This window comes from Neovison vison, chromosome 13, assembly GCF_020171115.1.
Source record: "Neovison vison isolate M4711 chromosome 13, ASM_NN_V1, whole genome shotgun sequence".
Taxonomy (NCBI): Eukaryota; Metazoa; Chordata; class Mammalia; order Carnivora; family Mustelidae; genus Neogale; species Neogale vison.
This window is the reverse complement of record NC_058103.1, coordinates 152072176-152090841: the sequence shown is the minus strand read 5'-3', so window position 1 is coordinate 152090841 and position 18666 is coordinate 152072176. Positions and strand designations below refer to the sequence as shown.

At 62.0% G+C, this 18666-nt stretch overlaps 1 protein-coding gene across 2 annotated transcripts; it reads right to left on the bottom strand.

Moving 5' to 3' along the window:
* Positions 1 to 118: 118 nt before the first annotated feature.
* DNAJA4 (DnaJ heat shock protein family (Hsp40) member A4) lies at positions 119 to 12564 on the bottom strand. 2 transcript variants are annotated; one of them, XM_044231905.1, is made up of 8 exons: positions 12475 to 12564; positions 11452 to 11590; positions 6390 to 6570; positions 4907 to 5011; positions 3711 to 3938; positions 2688 to 2918; positions 616 to 716; positions 119 to 530 (listed from the first exon to the last, which is right to left on the bottom strand). In XM_044231905.1, exons 1-8 carry the CDS (start codon positions 12552 to 12554, stop codon positions 315 to 317), a joined length of 1281 nt encoding a protein of 426 aa, XP_044087840.1. In that variant the 5' UTR covers positions 12555 to 12564; the 3' UTR covers positions 119 to 314. The 2 variants fall into 2 exon arrangements, with proteins under 2 accessions (XP_044087840.1, XP_044087841.1); XM_044231906.1 differs by lacking the exon at positions 12475 to 12564 and adding an exon at positions 12108 to 12128.
* Positions 12565 to 18666: the final 6102 nt, after the last annotated feature.

Sequence of the window (18666 nt, the reverse complement as noted above, 5' to 3'; positions counted from 1 at the left end):
GGGGCTGCCCTGGCGGACAGGACACGGCAGAGCCCCCGGGAGTGAGTGTCAGTGCCGTCACCGGCATCTCAGAAGTGTCCTGGAAACATGAATAAACAGATCCATGTGCAGACTGGAAGCGATTCACACTTGAAACGTTTAAATATAAATTAAGCTATAACTTAAGTGACAACCAAAGGAAAAACAGAAGAAAAGCCAAGACGACGCTCAGCACCTGAGCAGGCTGAACACATACACAGGACACCCCAGACACGAGGCCGCCAGGCGACGCCGTTTTCACTGTGCCGACGCTACACGGGGCGCTCGCGCGGCCACTACGCCGTCTGGCACTGCACCCCGGCCCGCGGCCCGTCCTCGTCCTCCTCGTAGGCCTCCCGCTGCTGCCGCCAGCTCCGCTCGCCGGGGCTGAACTCCTTCAGCTCCACCTGGTCCATGTCGTCCGTGACCCTCACCTTCTGCCGCGGGGGCAGCAGGGCCTCCAGCTGCGGGAGCTTGTCCTGAGGCAGCCAGTGTTTCTCGGGAAAGACGACCTGCGGGGCGGGAGCGAGCGGTGGCGGCGGGCCGGCCGGAGGCACCCCCGGACCCCGCCCGCGGCGGCCACACTCAGGAACTTACGAGAAACTGGATGATCAGGGTCCCCTTCTCCGGGGCCGCTTTGTAGATGGGCATCCCTTCGCTGCGCACACACCTCAGGTCCCCGTGCCGGATCACCTCGCCTGCCGCAGAGAAGGCTCAGTCAGGAGCCGGAAGGCCCTGCCCGGGCTGGGGGTGGGGACACGCCGGGGTGGCGCCCGGCCCCTCCAGCCCAAGTGGACGAGCGTGGAAGGCGAACCAGGAACCGGAACCCTGGGGTCGGGGCTGGAGGCGGTCCAGCCCACACTGGGGTCTGCCACAACTTCCAAAGGGCACCACCGGGTCTGGGCCCCGGGACTGCAGACCTGCACGTCTGAAGATCCCGTCTCCCCCAACAGAAAGAAAGGGCCCAAGAGTCTCCCTGGAGATAAGCTGTTCAGCCCGGCAGTGACGACACAGACAAGGGAGTGAAGCTGCAGAGGAGTGGGGCGGGGGGGGGGCAGCAAACACTGGTTGCCGGGCAGCCGGCTCCCCACTGCGGACTTGGCAAGGGGAGGCACTGAGGACCCTCTCCGGGGGCATTCAGGGGCGTGGGGCCTTCAGCCGCAGGGCCTTCGGTGGTCCTGTGTGCTGGAAAGTTCTGTCTCCGTTCCTACCCCTCACGCTCCTGCGCTCCTGCCTCTGACTGACCGGGCCGGGAAGCCCCCTGCGGAAGGCCCCCCCTCCGTCGGCTGCCAGGACGCCTTCCCCACCCATCCTGAGTCTCTGTGCCTTGACAGCAGGAAGAGGAGACAGCAGCAGCGAAGGGACGAGAAATAAGGCGCAGCTACAAGACCGTGCGGGAAGACAGGACACGGAGCAGCGTCAACGAGCAAGACGGACGAGAGAGGTCTGGCAGACGGTCCTCCCAAGCCCCGGCCCCTCCCGTCACCACGCTGGGAGCAGGGTCTCCCCTCTGCCCCAGGCCACCAGCAGGGTAGTGCCCACGTGCAGTGGGATGCCGGGAGCCCTGCGACCGTGAGGCTTCCCACGACACCCTGAGGACGCCAGCCTGTCGCGCCCTTGGTGCCACCGTCGGGCCTGGGGCCACGCGAGCAGACCCTGAACCCCTCAAGCAGTGAGGGACTAGGGACCCGGGAGGGGTCGTGGCCTGCAGCTTCACATGGGCGTTGCCTTACAGCAAGGTGCCCAAACGGGCTTCACTGTCAACAGGAGGGGATGACCTTGGTACTGCTTATTTTCACAACTTTCTGTGAGTTTAAAGTTTTCAAATAAAAAACTTTTTTAAAAAAGAAAAAACTCTGGTAGAGGCTTGGATACAGAATCCATATCCTTTTACGTACAGAAAAGGAGAGAACAGTGTAGAGGGAAGGAGCAGAAAAACCGACCGAGGCCATGGGAAGGAAGGAAGCACACGGAGGCCGGGCCCCTCTATGGTCTGCGCACCCTGCACCGGTCACTGCCGCGCAGCGACAGGCAGGTCACGACCCACCCAGCCCCAACGGAGGCCCGCTGCGAGCTACTCCCTGACCCTGGCGGGGAGGGCGTGGGTGTGGCGAGGGGACCAGAGCAGCTCCACTCACGGCCAGAGTGTCCGCCTGCAGCACCCCCCACCCCCCACCCCCGCCCAGACGCACAGACGCAGACGAGCGGCCTCCATGTTGCCAGAGGCGGCTTCGTGTGTGCTGGGTGCACGCGCCCTGGAGGACACCGGCAGGCCTCAGTGCTGCCCCCCGGCCTCTGCGTGTGAGCAGCCGAGGCCAAGCTGACGGGCAAGGTCTCCTCAGGAAAACTGGACCTGGCGGTGTCTCCCATGTGCCCACAGCACGGCAGCTGGAGGGGCACGCGCAGAACAGAGCCCACTATCTGCTTCCCACACAAAGGTTTTAAAGCTTGAGGTATGGGGCTTGGCCCCAAGATTGCTGCTGGGGGCCCTCCCCCTGACTTGGAGCGTATTTAAAGAGTCATAAAATTCTTCAGTCATCAGCAGTGACTCTAAACTTGAGAGCAAAGACACGGTGCTAACGTCAGGGGTGAAGCGGGGCGAGCGGCCAGCAGCGTCCCAGACGCACCTACGCAGCCCAGCACTCAGAGACGCGCCTCTGAAACCTTACCCGACTTGGACGTGATCATGAGGATTCGATCATCCAGCGTTTTTAGCGTCTTCTTGAAGCCACAGAGGGCTTCAGAAAGCTGAATTTTCATTTTCATGATCAAGTCGTGGCCGCGCCTCTGAAAGACACTATGATCCTTCTGATCAAGCACAATTATGACATCGCCAGGCTCCAGCTCAGGCTCCTGGTCTCCTTCTCCATGAAACAGAATCTTTTGCCCATCCTTCATACCTGTGAGACATCATCCTTTCTGATTAGCATTTCTCTTAAAAACCGTGCACTCTACAAAGCTCTGAGGACGGCACACAGCCCTTTGGGGACTTGGACTCATCAGCCCTCCTGAGCTCGTGGGCACGCGCACCAGAGCAGTGCTGGGATCACCACGCCTCCCCCCGCACAGCCCCCACCGTGCGCCCGGGTCACCACCCACTTCTTGCTGCACCCCGGGGCCTGGCTCTGAGGGCACGCACAGTCGCGTGCTTCAGCAGAAGTCCTGGAAAAACGCCCTCCTGGTGTTAATTTGTACACTGCGGTCTCATCTCTCATTAGTTCATATTCACCGGAGTAGGAACTCACAGAATAGTGTGGAAGTATCTGGAGAGCAGCTAACCATGAGAAAGGCCTTACAATGACGGTGTCGGGCACACGGAGATGGGGGGGGGGCGTACCTGGGAGCATCTGGGCAGTGGGGCGACCAGGTGCAGGAAGGAGCGAGCCCTCTGGCCGGCAAGCGGCCAAGGCGGTCAAGAATGATTCCAAGGGGATGGTATGAGATGGGGGAGGGTAGTTAACCAAACTCAAGCACCTTTCAGAGCCCTGTAAACCCTTCCTTCAAAGGGAAGAAGCCAGCTGCGGCATACAGACTGGCTGGGGACCGCCCGGCAGGGGAGCGGAGGGCGGACGGCGGGACCAGCGTCTGCCGCGCTGCGCTCCGGGTCCCAGACGCCTGACCTGTGCGCCCCACGGTCAGCCGCCGGGAGCACACCGAGCGGGGGGGGGGGGCGCGCAGCTGTGCGGCCTCACCTTTCTCCACGTGCACCTCGATAACCTTCTTCTCTCGGGTCACCTTGGCGCCACTGCAGCCGTCACAGCGGTCCTTGGGGCAGATGCGCTCGCCCTGGCCCTTGCACTCGATGCACACGGTCTGGATCTGCTGCACCATGCCCGGCCCGATCTGCTGGATGTGGATCTGCATGCCGCGGCCCTTGCACAGAGGGCACTTCTCCACAGACCCCTTCTTCCCGCCGACACCTGCCGGGGACACGGGACTGAGAGCCGGGCTCCTCCACGCGTGGCCCGTGCCCCCGGCCAGCAAGGGCGGTCAGCAGCCCTTCCACAGGACACCGGGGTTGGAACTCTGTCTGCAGTCTGGGTCGGCAGCGTATACTATGGAGGGTTCTAACCCAGCAAGGAACATCCAGACCTTAACACGCGACTGTGAGTCTCCGCGGCTGTGCCCGTGCCGGCCACATTTGTTGCGTGAGTTTCCACGCTGGGCCTCCAGGTGGCCGAGGGGGCTAGGCCGAGAGCCTGGAGGGCAGCAGCCCCACTCGGCCGGCTCACGACCATGTGCAGCTGAGGTCACCAAGACGACTTTTCTTTAAAAATCCTACTTTCGGGGGCGCCTGGGGGGCTCAGTGGGTTAACCCTCTGCCTTCGGTTCAGGTCATGATCTCAGGGTCCTGGGATCGAGCCCCGCATCGGGCTCTCTGCTCAGCAGGGAGCCTGCTTCCTCCTCTCTCTGCCTGCCTCTCTGCCTGCTTGTGATCTCTGCCTGTCAAATAAATGAAATATTTTTTTAAAAATCCTACTTTTTAAAAACTGTGTTCATTAAACTTGCATGCGAGTCAACGGACTGTGAACCACAGCCAGCGTCCCGGGTCACGGCGGCTCTGCCCGTTTCTGCCCACGCTGCCGGGGACCTGAAGCACTTCCTGCCCAGCCGTCATAGGACAGGTTTGCTGACCCCTAAGTGGGGTGAGCCCTCTGACTTTTACGGGTTTAAAATCATGATCTACACGTTAAATGTCAGTCTGAATAAAGAACGTACATGGCACAGTAAAACAGACCTGGCCCTTAGGTCACCAGTTTGCAGTCCGTTGGACTCTTATATTTGAAAAAACAAAAAAATGACTTCTCTCCTCAGTATGGAACAATCAGAACTGTTTCCAGGTCTAAGGGATCACAACCATGGGACTCATTCAGACAGTCCCACTTACCTTCACATTTCTCACAAATCACATTTTTCTGGAGGGCCAACTTCTTTGTGACTCCATTATACAAATCTTCGAGAGTTACAGACAGCTGGTGGACAACGTTCTTGCCTTAGGGGGAGAGCGGGAACAGAGCATGAGGAACCTGGCAGGAGATGCAGTCGCCGTGAGGTCCGGCCGCAGAGCCGTGCTCACTCCCCTCCGGCAGGACGGGGTGCGTCGGCCACACCCCCACGGCCCCAGCCCGCCACGAGAACGAACACCCTTTAGAGCTAAGAGCCAGGCCCTCAATCATTTATAGATTTCGACCAAAAGACCTTACATCTTTATTTCCTAAAAACAAACCTGAGGCCAGTGCCCCACGAAGGAGCCCTCAAGAGCCCTCCTGTAATGTGTGGCCAAGTGGGAACTCTGTCCTCTGCTGAGCCCTTATCTGTGGGCCCCGTGTCTTTGGGGAGGGAGTCTGTCCACCCAGGGCCAGGCCAGAGGCGGATGGCCCGCAGCGCCCAGGGGCTCCCTCGGAGCTCCCTCGCTCGTGAAGACGCCGTCCTGTTCACTGGCCGGCAGCACGGACACGGGAGCTATTCAGCACGAGACGGGGAGCGCGCCAGGCAGGAGGGGCCGCATGTCCGTCGCGCCCATCGTCAACTGCATGAGCCGGGGCTCTTCCCGAGGGACTCGGACCCTCAGCACCGTGTGTTCGAGAGCGGGTGGCCAAGCTTCTGAAGCTCCAAGTCGACAGACCCTGCCTCATCCCTCCGGGGCCTCTCGCTGCGGCAACCCGCGACCCGCCCTTCGTAAACCCCGGGGCGGAGCTCATTCTTCATGGTACCCAGGATCTCAGTAAGCTGGGCTATCTGGACTCAAAGCAGAGTATCCACAGTCAACCGGGCAGGGAAAGGGGCCACTGGGGCCCATGGCTAACAGCCAGCAGCGGCAGCACGTGCCTGGCAGGAGGAAGCGGCAGAAAAGCACAGCCCACGGCGCAGCTGCTGGGCCCTCGGTCACCTCCTGGGGATAAAGCCGTGAACCACGACGCACAGTGGAGTGCGAGGCGGGCAGGCTCTTACCGACCTGGTCACACCTGCGCACCTGCAGGGGCACGGGACCCGAGCAGCCTGAGAAAGCGAGACAGCCCACAGAGCGCCGGCCGGAAATGGAGCGCACGGACCGGGTCGGGGGGCAGGCACAGGAGGAGCTGTGATGTCCTGTAGGACACCCCATGGCCTGACCCCCATGAGCGAGACGCAGACAGCAAAAGGAACGTCCTTCCCACCCCCACTCACACCCGCGGGCTCCCTGTCGGGCAGTGTCCGCAGGTGTCAGGTGTGTGTCCAGGTGCCAAGAGGCTCGGGGTGGTCTGGACGCTGGGGGGTGGGGGAGCTAGTTAAGGCTAATGATCCCTTTTAAGGCATGACCTGCCCCGATTCCCATGACCGGTAGCATTCAAAAATTATGAAACTGGGTTAGCGTCTCTAAAGGCACTCACCTCTCCTCTCTCGAGCCATCCGTCCCCCGCCCCCGAAGAACATGTCGAAGATGTCCATGGGCGAAGAGAAGCTGGGGCTGCCCGAGCCTCCTTCCTTGATGGCCTGCTCGCCGCCTTGGTCATAGATGTCTCTCTTCTTCGGGTCTGAAAGCACTTCATAGGCCTGGGATATGAGCTTGAACTTTAAAGTACAGAGAGAGAGAAGGTGTGAGCCGCTCGGCAGACCACGACTCTGAGGCGCTGGCGGGGGGGTTCCGCACACAGTCACGCTCCCCAGCAGGCCGCGCTCCCTCGGGAACCGCTCTGGAGCGGGGGGGCCCCGGGGCCTGCGGGGAGCAGTCGCTCCCCCCAGCCTCGCCTGCACCCAGCTTGAAGCCAAAGACCGTGAGGTCAGGCTGGGTAGAACCCGGCACCCAGCAAGGGCCCGGTTCCCGGCTACGGCCGCCCGTGCACTAGCTCATCCGCACAGGGACGCAGCGGCAGACGCCTCGGGGGTATCTGTCCACGCGTGCTGCCGACACCATGTGAACCCGTCCTCCGGGCCCGGCCCAGTCCCCCATCTGCAGTACCGCCAGCGCCAAAACCGTGCTTCCCCTCCCCTCACACCTCGTCTGGCAGCAAACCCTCTGCTCCAGTCCCCAAGACACCGCCCCTGCCACCAGCGTGCCACAGGGATCCGGCTGTAAACAGAAGTACCAGAAAACCCGGACTGAAAGACATTCAGCAAGACAGACCAGGGAACCAAGTGCCCCGTGTGACCGCAGACCGGGGGGGGGGGGTGGGTGACTACAAGAGGCCCTGGAGCGACTGCAGAAAGGCGAGTCTTTCCTCAGGCTCCGAGTTCTCCGCCGAGGCCGGCGCACACAGGCCGTGTGTCCGGAGCCGAGGGAGCATCAGGGCCGGGAGGTGAAGCAGGCGCCCCACGTTTGTGGGGGCGGGAGGGGGCCCAGCGCTCACTGCCCCACGCTCCTCTAGGTACATACTTTTCTTTTTTAATCAAAGGGCAGGGGGAACATGGATGTTTTTACAATAAAATCAGAACACTATGAAATATCCGCGCTCTGTCCTCCCCACAGCGCACGCCCACGCCGCAGAGGCCACCTTGCGCCCAGGGCCTGCCCCTGTCCTCCACGTGCCGGCCTCGGTGTAGCCCACGGCACCCAGAGCCCACGGCACCCAGCCCACCGCCCCAGCCCTTCGAGGCGGCCTGTGGCCCCAGAATCCAAGCTAGGCCACCCGGCCAGCCGCTGCCTTGTGCTCCCTACAGCCCCCCGCCCCCACCACAGCGGCCAGTCCGAGCGCAGGGCACACGCTCAGCCACGCTCAGCCACGACCCGGGACCCAGAGCCACGTCTTCGCGTCTGATGAATGGCTCGAGGCCAGGAGTTCAGAAATGAGTACGGGACGCAGGGTGCCCTCCAGAGTCCTCTCCAGACTGTCAGACGGGTCCCTGTCAACAGCCTACGGCATGGCCGGCTCCACAGCCGGAGAACGTGCCAGAAGCAACCGAACATGGAAGTACACAGAGAAGCTGAGTTTCCTCCGATCGCTGAGCGAGATCCACTGTAATCAACCAACAGTAAGCACGCGCTAAGAAGCCACGAGCCAATTTAACAGACCCAGTCCTCGAGGGACGTCAGGCTCGCTCTCCAGGCAGCCACGTCCTGTGCTCCGCTGTTTCTCCCTGTTTCTGCGAAGCAGCGGGCCTCCCTCGCCCCTACCATCCACGGCAGGAAGACTGCGGCGTGGGGCGCAGGAGCCCCGACCTTCCGGGCCCGGCTGCACGTCAGGGACCCGATGAATACGCGGCCCGGGAACGTCCACAAGGACCGCTCCCCAGGTCCTCCCGACACCTAGAAGTCACCCAATGACCAACCTAAGAAGCGGAAACGCCCTGTCCCTTGAGCAGTTAACAACGGGCCGCATCTCCGGCAGGGTGCGGGCACCCGCAACCCCGAGCAGGCCCGCCACACCCCTGCGGCTCCAGCCCCCCCTTCCGGATGTCCCACCCCCTCAGCTGGAGCTCAGACTCTCACCGGCCCACCTCTCCGGCTGGGGTCATGTCGCGGGACCGAGGTCACCGCGTGGCTAGGAAAACAGGACTTCGGGATGACGTCACGGGTTGGAAGCGTGTCTGTGACGTGGGCTGGCGAGCAAACCACCGTCACCCCGCGGGAGCCCGTGTGCGCAGCGGCCCGGAGCGGCGGCTCTCCTTCTCACACTTCCGCTCTTGTGTGAGTTTTTAATATTTCATTTATTTATTTACTTATCTGACAGAGAGAGGCAGAGAAATCACAAGCAGGCAGAGAGGCAGGCAGAGAGAGAGAGGGAAGCAGGCTCCCCGCTGAGCAGAGAGCCCGATGCGGGGCTCGATCCCAGGACCCTGAGATCATGACCTGAGCTGAAGGCAGAAGCTTTAACCCACTGAGCCACCCAGGCGCCCCTCACGTGTGATTTTTAACTTGAAAATCTATTATTCCAATGAAAAGCTACAGTGAAGTTGGCCAAAAGCCTGAATTCCTCTCCAGCTCTGGAAGGTGAGAGCCCTGACCGGCAAAGGGGGGCCCCCTGGCCCGCGGCCGAGCACCCCGTGGACAAGCCACCACAGCGGGCCCCACACACCCCAGGAGGGCCGGTGGCCAGCGCGGCTGCCCGATGCTTAGCAACACAGGACAACAGGACACAAAACAAAGGCCACTCCCTCCACCCCCGCTGGCTGGCTCACTCGCCTCCCCACCGGGCGAAAGCACCGGCTTAATCTATTTTTGAAGAGACATGAATAATACAAACTCAGGAGGAACAACAAAGGTTCTACCAGTTCTTCCCACACAGAGAAGGTGGACAGGACCCGCACACAGACTTGCACGAGAAAGACAATGTCTACGTCTACACCGTGGGCCCAGCACACAGCAGGACAAAAACGGGGATCTGGTGAATGAATGAGGAAGCTCCCCTCAGAGTTTCCATGAACTGTCACCTCACCCCCATTGATCTCCAACCCCACTTCCACAGCAACTGCCGTCCCAGACCGTGTCTGTACAGGGTGTGCTGACCCCCTCCACCAGCCCGACCACCTTCCAGCCCCTGCACGGGATAGCAGGCCGGGGAGTGAGCGTGGGGGCCAGGGGGCGGAGGTGGGTGCAGGAATCAGACAAGAATTATCACCAGGCCAGGAGGAGGACGGGGCCAGGGGCTCAGGGCAGGGCTCAGCCTGCTGGGACCACAGAACTGAAGGTTCATGAGCGGTGGGGACATCACAGGACCCCCACGCCCCAGGCCCGCCGGCAGAAGCCTCACATGGGACACTGGTTCGGTGCCCGGCTCTGAGTAAGTACCGGCTTGGAGCAACCCGGACGGTCTACTGAGAGGGACGCACAGGCAGCACCCCCGGGAAACGTCGTGGAGGTCAAGTGAAAGTTTTCGAGCAGACCTGCTCCAAGGGCACGCACACAGCCTTGAGCACGCTCCTGGATGCTGCTCCGAGCCCTGACCGAAGCCAGCCTCAGAGGCGTCCGCCAAGAAGCCTGGACTTGCTCCCCCCCCCCCAGGAGGCTCTCCCCGACAGGCTCCAGTAGGGCCACGAGCACCTCTGTGACTCCCCACACTACGGACGAAGCCAGGCCCTCAAACAGCCACAGTGACCTCTAAATATAGACGAGAGAACGCGAGAGAGCAGCGAACGGTCTTGCGGAAAGCATGGTAAACTTGTGACAGCCGCACTCGGCACATGTGGCTAAATATAACCTCCCAGCCCCGCCGCCAGCCGCCAGCCGCCAGCATGGGAGCGGGCACACACGGGCGGCGTCCAGGGCTCCTGCCTCTCCATGCCGGATCAGCGGCTTCAGCCGCCCCCTAGGGGTCTCTGCTGTCCCTACGGCAGGAGACCCTCCCCCACGCCACCTGAGACTGCGGAGTTTTCTAAGAAAGCGGCAAACTGTGGAAGGAGGAACGGGGACAGCTAAGCAGCCTTCCCAAGAACCAGCAGGCTGTCCTGCCGGTCACCGGCTCAGTGGGTAACGGGCTCCTAGGACAGAGCAGGGCGGCTGTTCCAGTCCGATCGCCACCACGCACAGCATTCCTGCCGGCCGCGGGTCCTGAAGATCGACTCTGGGTCATTTGCCACAAAAAACCTGAACCATTCCTGTAAAGTGCTGTGTCAGGGTAGAGATCTCCCTGTCCCTGCTTAATAAATGAGATTATTCAGTGTCTCGTGACCTTGACCAGGTGGGAGACAGGCACACAGACCAAATCCACGGGGTTCCCGGTGCTGATGCACCAGCAAGGAAGAAGCACAAACCATTCCACCCACCGGCTCCGGCAAGTGCACAACTTCTGGTGTTGCCTCTGTTTCCCGGGGCTGCCAGCAGCCCCTCCTACAGGCCTGCCCTCCGAGGCTGTGCCAACCACACGCCCCTGGGAGCTGGACACATTGGGTGGCATGTGGGCTTGCTGTGGCCATGGAGGAGTGGGGGGCTCCAGGGCTCCCGGTGCTGGTTGCAGCCCCAACCCCCACCTCCCCACCCCCCCACTCCCCCTATCTGCCCTCTCACCCCAATGACCACAACAGCCACGACCCTGTTGCCTGCCCCCACCCCAGCCCCCTGACCCCCACCACCTGTCCTGAACCTGAGTCCAGCCCCAGTTCCCCAACCACAGCCCTGCTGCCAGCCCCTCAACCCCAGTCCCCTGACCCCTGCCCCCAACTCTAGTCCCCAGCCCCAGTCCCTCCACTGGCCCTGACCCCAGTCTCCCAACTCCCACTGCCTGTCCCCAACCTAGCAACCCCAGCACCTGCCCCAGACCCCCGACCCCTGACCCCCACCGCCTGCCCCCAACCTCAATTCTCCCAACCCCAGGCCGCCAACCCCCGCTGCCTGCCCTCCGCACCAGCCCCTCAACCCCGTTCCCTCCACCCCTGCCCCTCCACTGCCGGACCAGAGCCTCCCAAGCCCCCGCAGCACGACCCCGGCCCCGCCGCCAGGCCCCTGACCCCAGGCCCGCGACCCCCGCCGCCAGCCCCGCCTGCTCCGACCCCAGGCCCCCGACCCCCGCCGCCCCGCACCTTCTCGCCCTCATCCGGGTTCTTGTCCGGGTGGAACTTGAGCGCCAGCTTCCGGTAGGCCTTCTTGATCTCCTCCGGGGACGCGCTGGGCTTCACCCCCAGGATGTCATAGTACTGGGTCTCCTTCACCATCTTGTCCCTGCGGGCGGGCGGGGCGGGCGCGGCGGGTCAGCGCCGCCCGGACCTCCCGCTGCCCGCCCGCGCGTCCCGCTCCGGCTCCGGCTCCGGCTCCCGCCGCCCTGGGCTCCCGCCGCCCGGGGCCGCCGCACTCGGCCTCCGGCTCCTCCGCCGCGGGTTTTATTCGGCGCCGGCGGAAGGTTCCGCGAGGGACGGTGACGCCACAAAGGCCCAGAAGCTTCGCGGAGGTTCCGGCGGCGGCGGGCGGGGCGGCGGGGGCGCGGCGGGGGCGCGGCGGGGGCGCGGCGGGGGCGCGGCGGGGGCGCGGCGGGCACCGGAACCCCCGACCCCGGACCCGCGACCGCGACGCGCCTGGCTGCGGACCCCAGTTCCCCGGACCCTGACCCCCGACCCCGACGGCCGGCTCACCGGCTGCGGACCCCCGCCCTCCAGACCCCGACCCCCGACCCCGGACCCCGACGGCCGGCTCGCCTGGGTGCGGACCCCCGCCCTCCAGACCCTACACCCAGACCCCCCACCTGCGACGGCGACGCGCCTGGCTGCGGATCCCCGACCCCCAGACCCTGACCCCGGACCCCCGATCCCGAGCCCCGGACCCCGACCCTCAGAGCCCCACCCAGACACCCCGGACCCCCGACCCCGACGGCCGGCTGGCCTGGCTGCGGACCCCCGACCCCCAGAGCCTCAGACCCCGGGCCCCTCATCCCGGACCTGCGACGGCGACGCGCCTGGCTGCGGACCCCAAACCCCCGACTTGCCTGGCCCCCGACCCCGGACGCGGATGGCTGACTCACCTGGCCCTCTGTCCCCGCCCCCGGCTCGCCTGCCCCCCCCCCCCCGCCCCTCGCCCCTGACGCGGGGCCTGACGCGACCCCGCCGGCTCACCCGGTCTCCTCTGCCGTGCGCTCCTCCGGCTGCCCGTCAGACTCCCCGGAACTCCAGTTCTGACCGCCACCCCGGGCCATGTCGGGGGGCTGGGAAGGGGGCTTCGGCGCAGTTGCTGCCCTCCGACGACCGTCCCGCCGCCCAGGGGCCGCCGCCTTGCCCTTCCGTGGGTCTCCGGGTCCCCCTGGCCCGAGGACCGGCCGGCTTGAGGGGTCGCGCGGGCGGAAACCCTGCCCCGAGCGGTGGGACTGGGCGAGCTGCGTGCCAGAGCTGGGCCGCGCCCGGCGGGGGCGGGGGGGGGGGGGGGCGCCCTCTGTGCGGTCACGGCCGGCGGGCATAGGGAGGCGTGGGGAGGCCTGCAGCGCACGGCTGCATGCTTGAGGAGTTGAGGGTAGGCGGGGGTCCGCGGCCATGGCGGGACCCTGGTTCCGGGGCCCTGCCCCTGCTGGCACCCCCCGGGTCATCTTCGAGGCTGGCAGGAGCATAAGCCCTTCCAGATTCGCGCTGGGGTGCTCTGCCCACCCCATCTGTGGACCAGGGTCTCCCCGCTGCGCACAGTGGGATTCCCCCCTGTCCCCACAGGTAAGCAGTGATGTCGGGGGCGTGTGCGCAGTGACGCGTTTCAGGGGTGAGTAGCCACGTGTCCCGGTCTCCCAAGAGTGGGCAGCGGCCCCTCCTGTCGTGGGGGGCGGGGTGGACCTTCAGAACCACTAACTTGGACCCGGCTGGAGGGCCCACCTGGTGGGCCCAGCGATGTGCCCGTTGAGAGTGGGGGTTGGTGCTGGAGCTGGGCCCTGCCTGGGAGGCTGCAGGCACAGGTGTCCCACCCACCTGGGCTGTGGCCTGCCCTGCCCCACAGCAGAAACGGGCCTAGGAGTGTTATCAGTAAACTGCAGGCTCCCCGCTCCAGCCCAGTCTTGGATACTGTCAGGGAGGGGAAGCCACCGCTCTCTTCTAGGATCCCCCGGTTTTGTTTGGGGTCCTGTGGCTGAGGCAGGCTCCATGCCCTCTTCCGGGTCTGCGGGAGAGTGATGTGACTTTGAACATCCCAGCAAAATTCAAGCCAAGTTCTTCTGGTTGGGGAGGCGCTGTTCTCCCCGTCCATCAGGCTGCTCTAGATCAGACCTCTAGGTCTAGCTGCCGGGCAGGAAGCAAGTTTCCGCAGCCGCCACCCGAGCTTTCGCCGGAGCTCGTCCGCAGGACCTGTTCACGGCCACCTGCTGCCCACCTCTCCGGCTTCTCTGAGATCAGATGGGATGGAATAGCAGAGGCTCGTGGCACCGTGGGTCTCCGACCCGGTGCTTCTAGGGGTGCTTCTGGGTCTGGGCTACACTGCAGACCCATGCCCTTCTGGGGTGTCGCCGAAGAGTCAGCGTTTGCAAAGCTGCTCCGGTGATTCCAGGAACAGCCAGGGCTGAGAGCCGCTGCCTAGCGCCCGTGCCCACCAGCTTCAGTGCTCCAGATCAGGGACACCGGCCTGAGAGCCAGCCAGGTTGGCCACGGCCTCTGCATGCAGAATAGGGCGATGAACTTGGAAGCCATGAGACGTGGGTTCACATCCCCACAGGGTTACTTCTGGCTGTTTGACCTTGGGGAGGTGACTAGCCTTTCTGAGCCTTACGTTCCTGGAATTTCATGGGGTTAATAGTAGTAGTGTCTGTTTCCTGACTGTGAGAAGGCCCCGGCCGGCTCCAGACGCTGGGGTACTTTTTGTCTTTCTGCTTTCGTCTAAGTTAAAGCAGCTGGCAGAGATCTCTCCTTTGTGAAATCGACCCAGGCTCTTCTTAACTAGGCCCAACCTTGGTCTCTAAAGGCTGGAACAGACACTGACGTGATTTCCGGCAGCTCACGGCCGCATCCCTGAGATGACCCACCACCCCCCAACCCCCGAAGTCCCGCGTGAGTAACTCACGGCTGCTGCGACTTGTTACCGTCTGTTCCGCCGACACCTGAAGCTGGGCCTCCGTCTCCAGCGTCTGTGAGAGGGTGGAACCCGCCGTCAGCGCAGCCAGCAGACCCAGCTGGTGTGCCTGCGTCTACACTGGCTCCTTGCGAGGGCCTGCCCCTCCCCAGCCGCCCCCCCCCCGGCCCCCACTCCCACATCCTTTCTTGGGAGCACTGAGTTACTTCTGGACACCTAGAAGCAGACTCTTCGGCACTGCGATATTAAACCCGTCGTCCTCTAACGAACGTGGCGGGGCGGGGAGGGCAGGAAGCACCTTGCGGAGGAAGGTCGGCACCGAGCACCAGCCGTGCCCCAGAAGCGATGCTGCCGTCTTGGGCCAAGGGGAAGGGAGGTTGTGCTGCAGCGACGCAGAACCAAGGCGGAGAGCACAGGGCCAGGGTGAGGGAGGCTCTGAACTGAGAGGAAAGCAGGTCCGCGGCGCTGGGTCCCGCACGGACCCGGCTGCACGGCTCCAACAGCACTTCCCGCTCTGTGTCTCTGTGCCACACAGTCTCATAATTCTCCCAGTATTTCCAGCCGTTTTCTCCTATTAAGGAGGTTAGTGACCTACAATGTTACTACTGTCGCTGTCTAGGGGCCCCAGGAACAGCACCTGTGGGAGACTGTGAACTTGCTGAGAAAAGCTGGGTATGTTCCCACTGCCCCCCCAACGCCCACCGCCAGCTGCCCTGTCCTCTCCCCCGCAAGATACACCAGGGTTGAAATTAGGCCACTTAATACCCCGACAGGGGCCTCGAAGTGTCCACACGAAAGGGAAGTCACCTGTGTCTCACTTTAAATCAAATCTAGAAAAGATTAAGCTTAGTGAGGAAGGTACGTCGAACGCCAAAATGGGCCAAAAGCTGCCCTTTCGCACCCGTTAGCCAAGGGGGGATACAGGGAAAAGTTCTCAAAGGGAATTAAAGGACCATGCCTGCCAAGGCAGGAACGACAACGGGAAAGAGCTGTATTGCTGATACGGACGGAGAAAGTCCGTGCGGCCTGGACGGAAGGTCCGACAGCCACAGCACCCACTTCTGCCGGAGCCCAGCCCGGAGCCAGGCCCCCGCGCGCTTCGGGTCCGTGAAGGCAGGGGCAGGGCTGGAGCTGGCGGAGATGGTCTGTGAGGTGTGAGGGGGGGACACCGCCTCCAGAACGCAGCAGTGCCCGGGGAGGGCGCGCGTTCCCGGGCAGATCCCACTGCGGTCGGGAAGGCGGCTCCCTGAGCAGCTCAGCTTGTCAGCGCGGCCGAACCAGCCTTCCACGGAAGACGCCGCCGGCTCGCCCCGCAGCCGCAGAGGGGAAGTCCGCATCCGGCTTCACGGCTTCACAGGGCCGGGTGGACTCGCTCAGGGGCTCGGGCAGCTGCTCGCTCGAAGGTGACCCGATGCTCGCGAACCACGTGGGACATCCCCGGGCCGCCAGGAGCCTCACTCCAAACGCTCCGGCCATGCTCTGTCAGCGGCCAAAGCCTGATGACGGCGGGTGTGTTCACGGCACGGTCGACTGGCTTAAGTCCGCTGCTGAGGCCGGCCGCTCAGGAGAAAGGTCCCTGGGAAGGTGCGAGCGCTCGCAGACACCGCACCGGCTGCCCCAGGGGCTGTGATGGAGATGGGCAAGGTTCGGGCTGTCCTCACACCTGTGGACTGTCCGAGGCCTGTGGATGGAGTCATCTCAACTTCCAAGTCTTGTTCTTTAAGAAATACACTTTGCAAGGCTATGGCTGCTCTGGACAGGGATTCGTCTGAGGATCCGGGCACCGTAAGTGGAAAACCTTCTGGAAAGGGTTCACATCCCAGATGCCATTAGGAACATCCACGATCGGGGCACCTGAGTGGCTCAGTTGGTTGAGCGACTGCCTTTGGCTTGGGTCATGATCCCAGGGTCCTGGATACAAGCCCCACATCGGGCTCCCTGCTCAGTGAGGAGCTTGCTTCTCCCTCTCCCTCCGCTGCTCTGCCTGCTTGTGCTCTCTTGGTATCTCTGTCAAATAAATTCTTTAAAAAAAAAAAAATCCACGATCGGTGGGAAGAAGACAAAACAACAAACAGGAGTTTGGAAGCCGTGGGTTCCAGCCCTCGTGGACAACTTTGAGGGGTTCCAGACTGAGGGGAGGATGTCACTGCAGATGTGGGAAAGCAAAATGGCCAGAATCAGAAGAACTGCCAAAATCCCATGATGATGCTTGAATGGACAAATTGCTGCTTCTGGACGAACTGAGAAACTGGATTCTTGAGATGGAATCTACTCCTGGGGGAGATGCTGTGAAGACTGTTAGGAGGACACGAAGGGTCTAGAATATTCCATAAGTTAAGTTGGGGAGGCAGTAGGATTTCAGAGGCCTGACTCATCTTGAGAGACGTTTAGACAGCATCACCCCCTACAGAGAAATTTTTCATGAAAGGAAGAGTCGCTCCGTGCATCCGACGTTGTCATCGTCTACTTTAAGAAGCTGCCCGTGCCCCTGTCTGATGCAGCCGGTTAAGCATCTGACTCTCGGTTTTGGCTCAGGGTCATGAGATCGAGCCCGGATCCACCCCACGTGGGGCTCTGCGGTCAGCGCGGAGTGGGCTTGAGATTCTCTCCTCCTCCCTCAGCCCCTCCCCCTCAAAGAAATAAATTTAATCTTGAGAAAGAACTTGCCCCAGCCCCCAACCCCCACCTTCAGCGACCACCACCCAGATCAGTCAGCAGCCCTCCGATCCGAGGCAAGACCTTCCGCCAGCGTCAGAAGATGGTTCGAGTTTCTTTTAGCAACAAAGCCTTTTTGCAGTACGTACATTGTATCCTTTGCACTTAAGGCTGTGGCACAGCTGGTCGGCTACGGCGTAGGTGAGCCCAGCGCAGCAGCGGGAGCCTCACGCTAGGGCCGCCCAGTGAGACCCGCTCCGCGGCGCTGTCTGGAGCTGGGGCCGCAGCTTCTCCCACTCGTGCCTGCAGCCTGCTGGGTTCCAGGTGGGGGGGGGTCTCCTTCCCAGACCTGTTACACGTTTACAGTCCACACCTGTATTGCTGCATGATCTCAGAAAAATCACGCTCGTTAATAAACAGGCTTTCTGCGCATGTTGTCTTCTATTTTTGCTTAGTCCAGAACATTTCCGGAGCCCCTGCCGCACTCCGCTTTGATCTGCAGACACTTCGCTCTTCTGAGGCATTGCCAAATTCTCAATGCTTAGATTCAGAAAAGAATCGTGAAGTTTTACGCACCGTGTTCAAACATTGCAGTGGGCTCACATAAGGTAAATAACAGTTACTGTAAAAATGTTACAAATGGGGCACCCGGGTGGCTCAGTCAGTTAAGTGTCTGCCTTCAGCTCAGGTCATGATCCCAGGTCCTGGGATGGAGTCCCGCATCGGGCTCCCTGCTCAGCGGGGAGTCTGCTTTTTTCTCTCCCTCTCCCCCTGTTTGTGTTCCCTTTCTTGCAGTCTGTCAAATAAAATCTTAAAAAAAAAAAGTTGCAAATATTTTCATCTCATCATATACTTGGTATCGTTTTTTTTTAACAGCTTTGTTGAGGTAGCACTGGCATACAACACGTTGCCCATGTTTAGAGTATACCATTTTGGGTGTCTGGGGGGCTCAGTTGGTTGGGCAACTGCCTTCAGCTCAGGTCATGATCCTGGAGTCTGGGACCAAGTCCCACATCAGGATCCCGGCTCCATGGGGAGTCTGCTTCGCTCTCTGACCTTCTCCTCTCTCGTGCTCTCTCTCTCTCAAATTAATAAATTAAAATTTTTTTAAAAGTGTACCATTTTGGGAATGAAAGCTGGTAAAGCCACTCTGGAAAACAGGATGGAATTTCCTCAAAAAGTTTAAAATAGAGCTATTGTATGACCCAGCAATCACACTACTGGGTATTTACCCTAAAGATACAAATGTAGGGATCCAAAGGGGCACGTGCACCCGAAAGTTTATAGCAGCAACATCCACAGGAGCCGAACTGCGGAAGAGTAGATGTCCACCCACAGATGAACGGATAAAGAAGTGTCTACCCATGTGACCACCGCCCGGATCCAGAGAGAGGACGATTCCTTCATCCCATCCCATCCTCTGTATGCTGAGCTCTGGCCCCACAGGACAGCTGTGCCCTCTGCGGCCCCCCATGCGGCCGTGACGTTCACGTTCTCCCCGCGCAGCTGCCATTACATCCGTGTGAGCTCCCACGGCAGCGTGTGCGGTCCCTGCAGCCTCCCAGCGTGCCAACACCGGTGTCACCAGCCTGGTCGACTGTCATTCCTGGTGACTG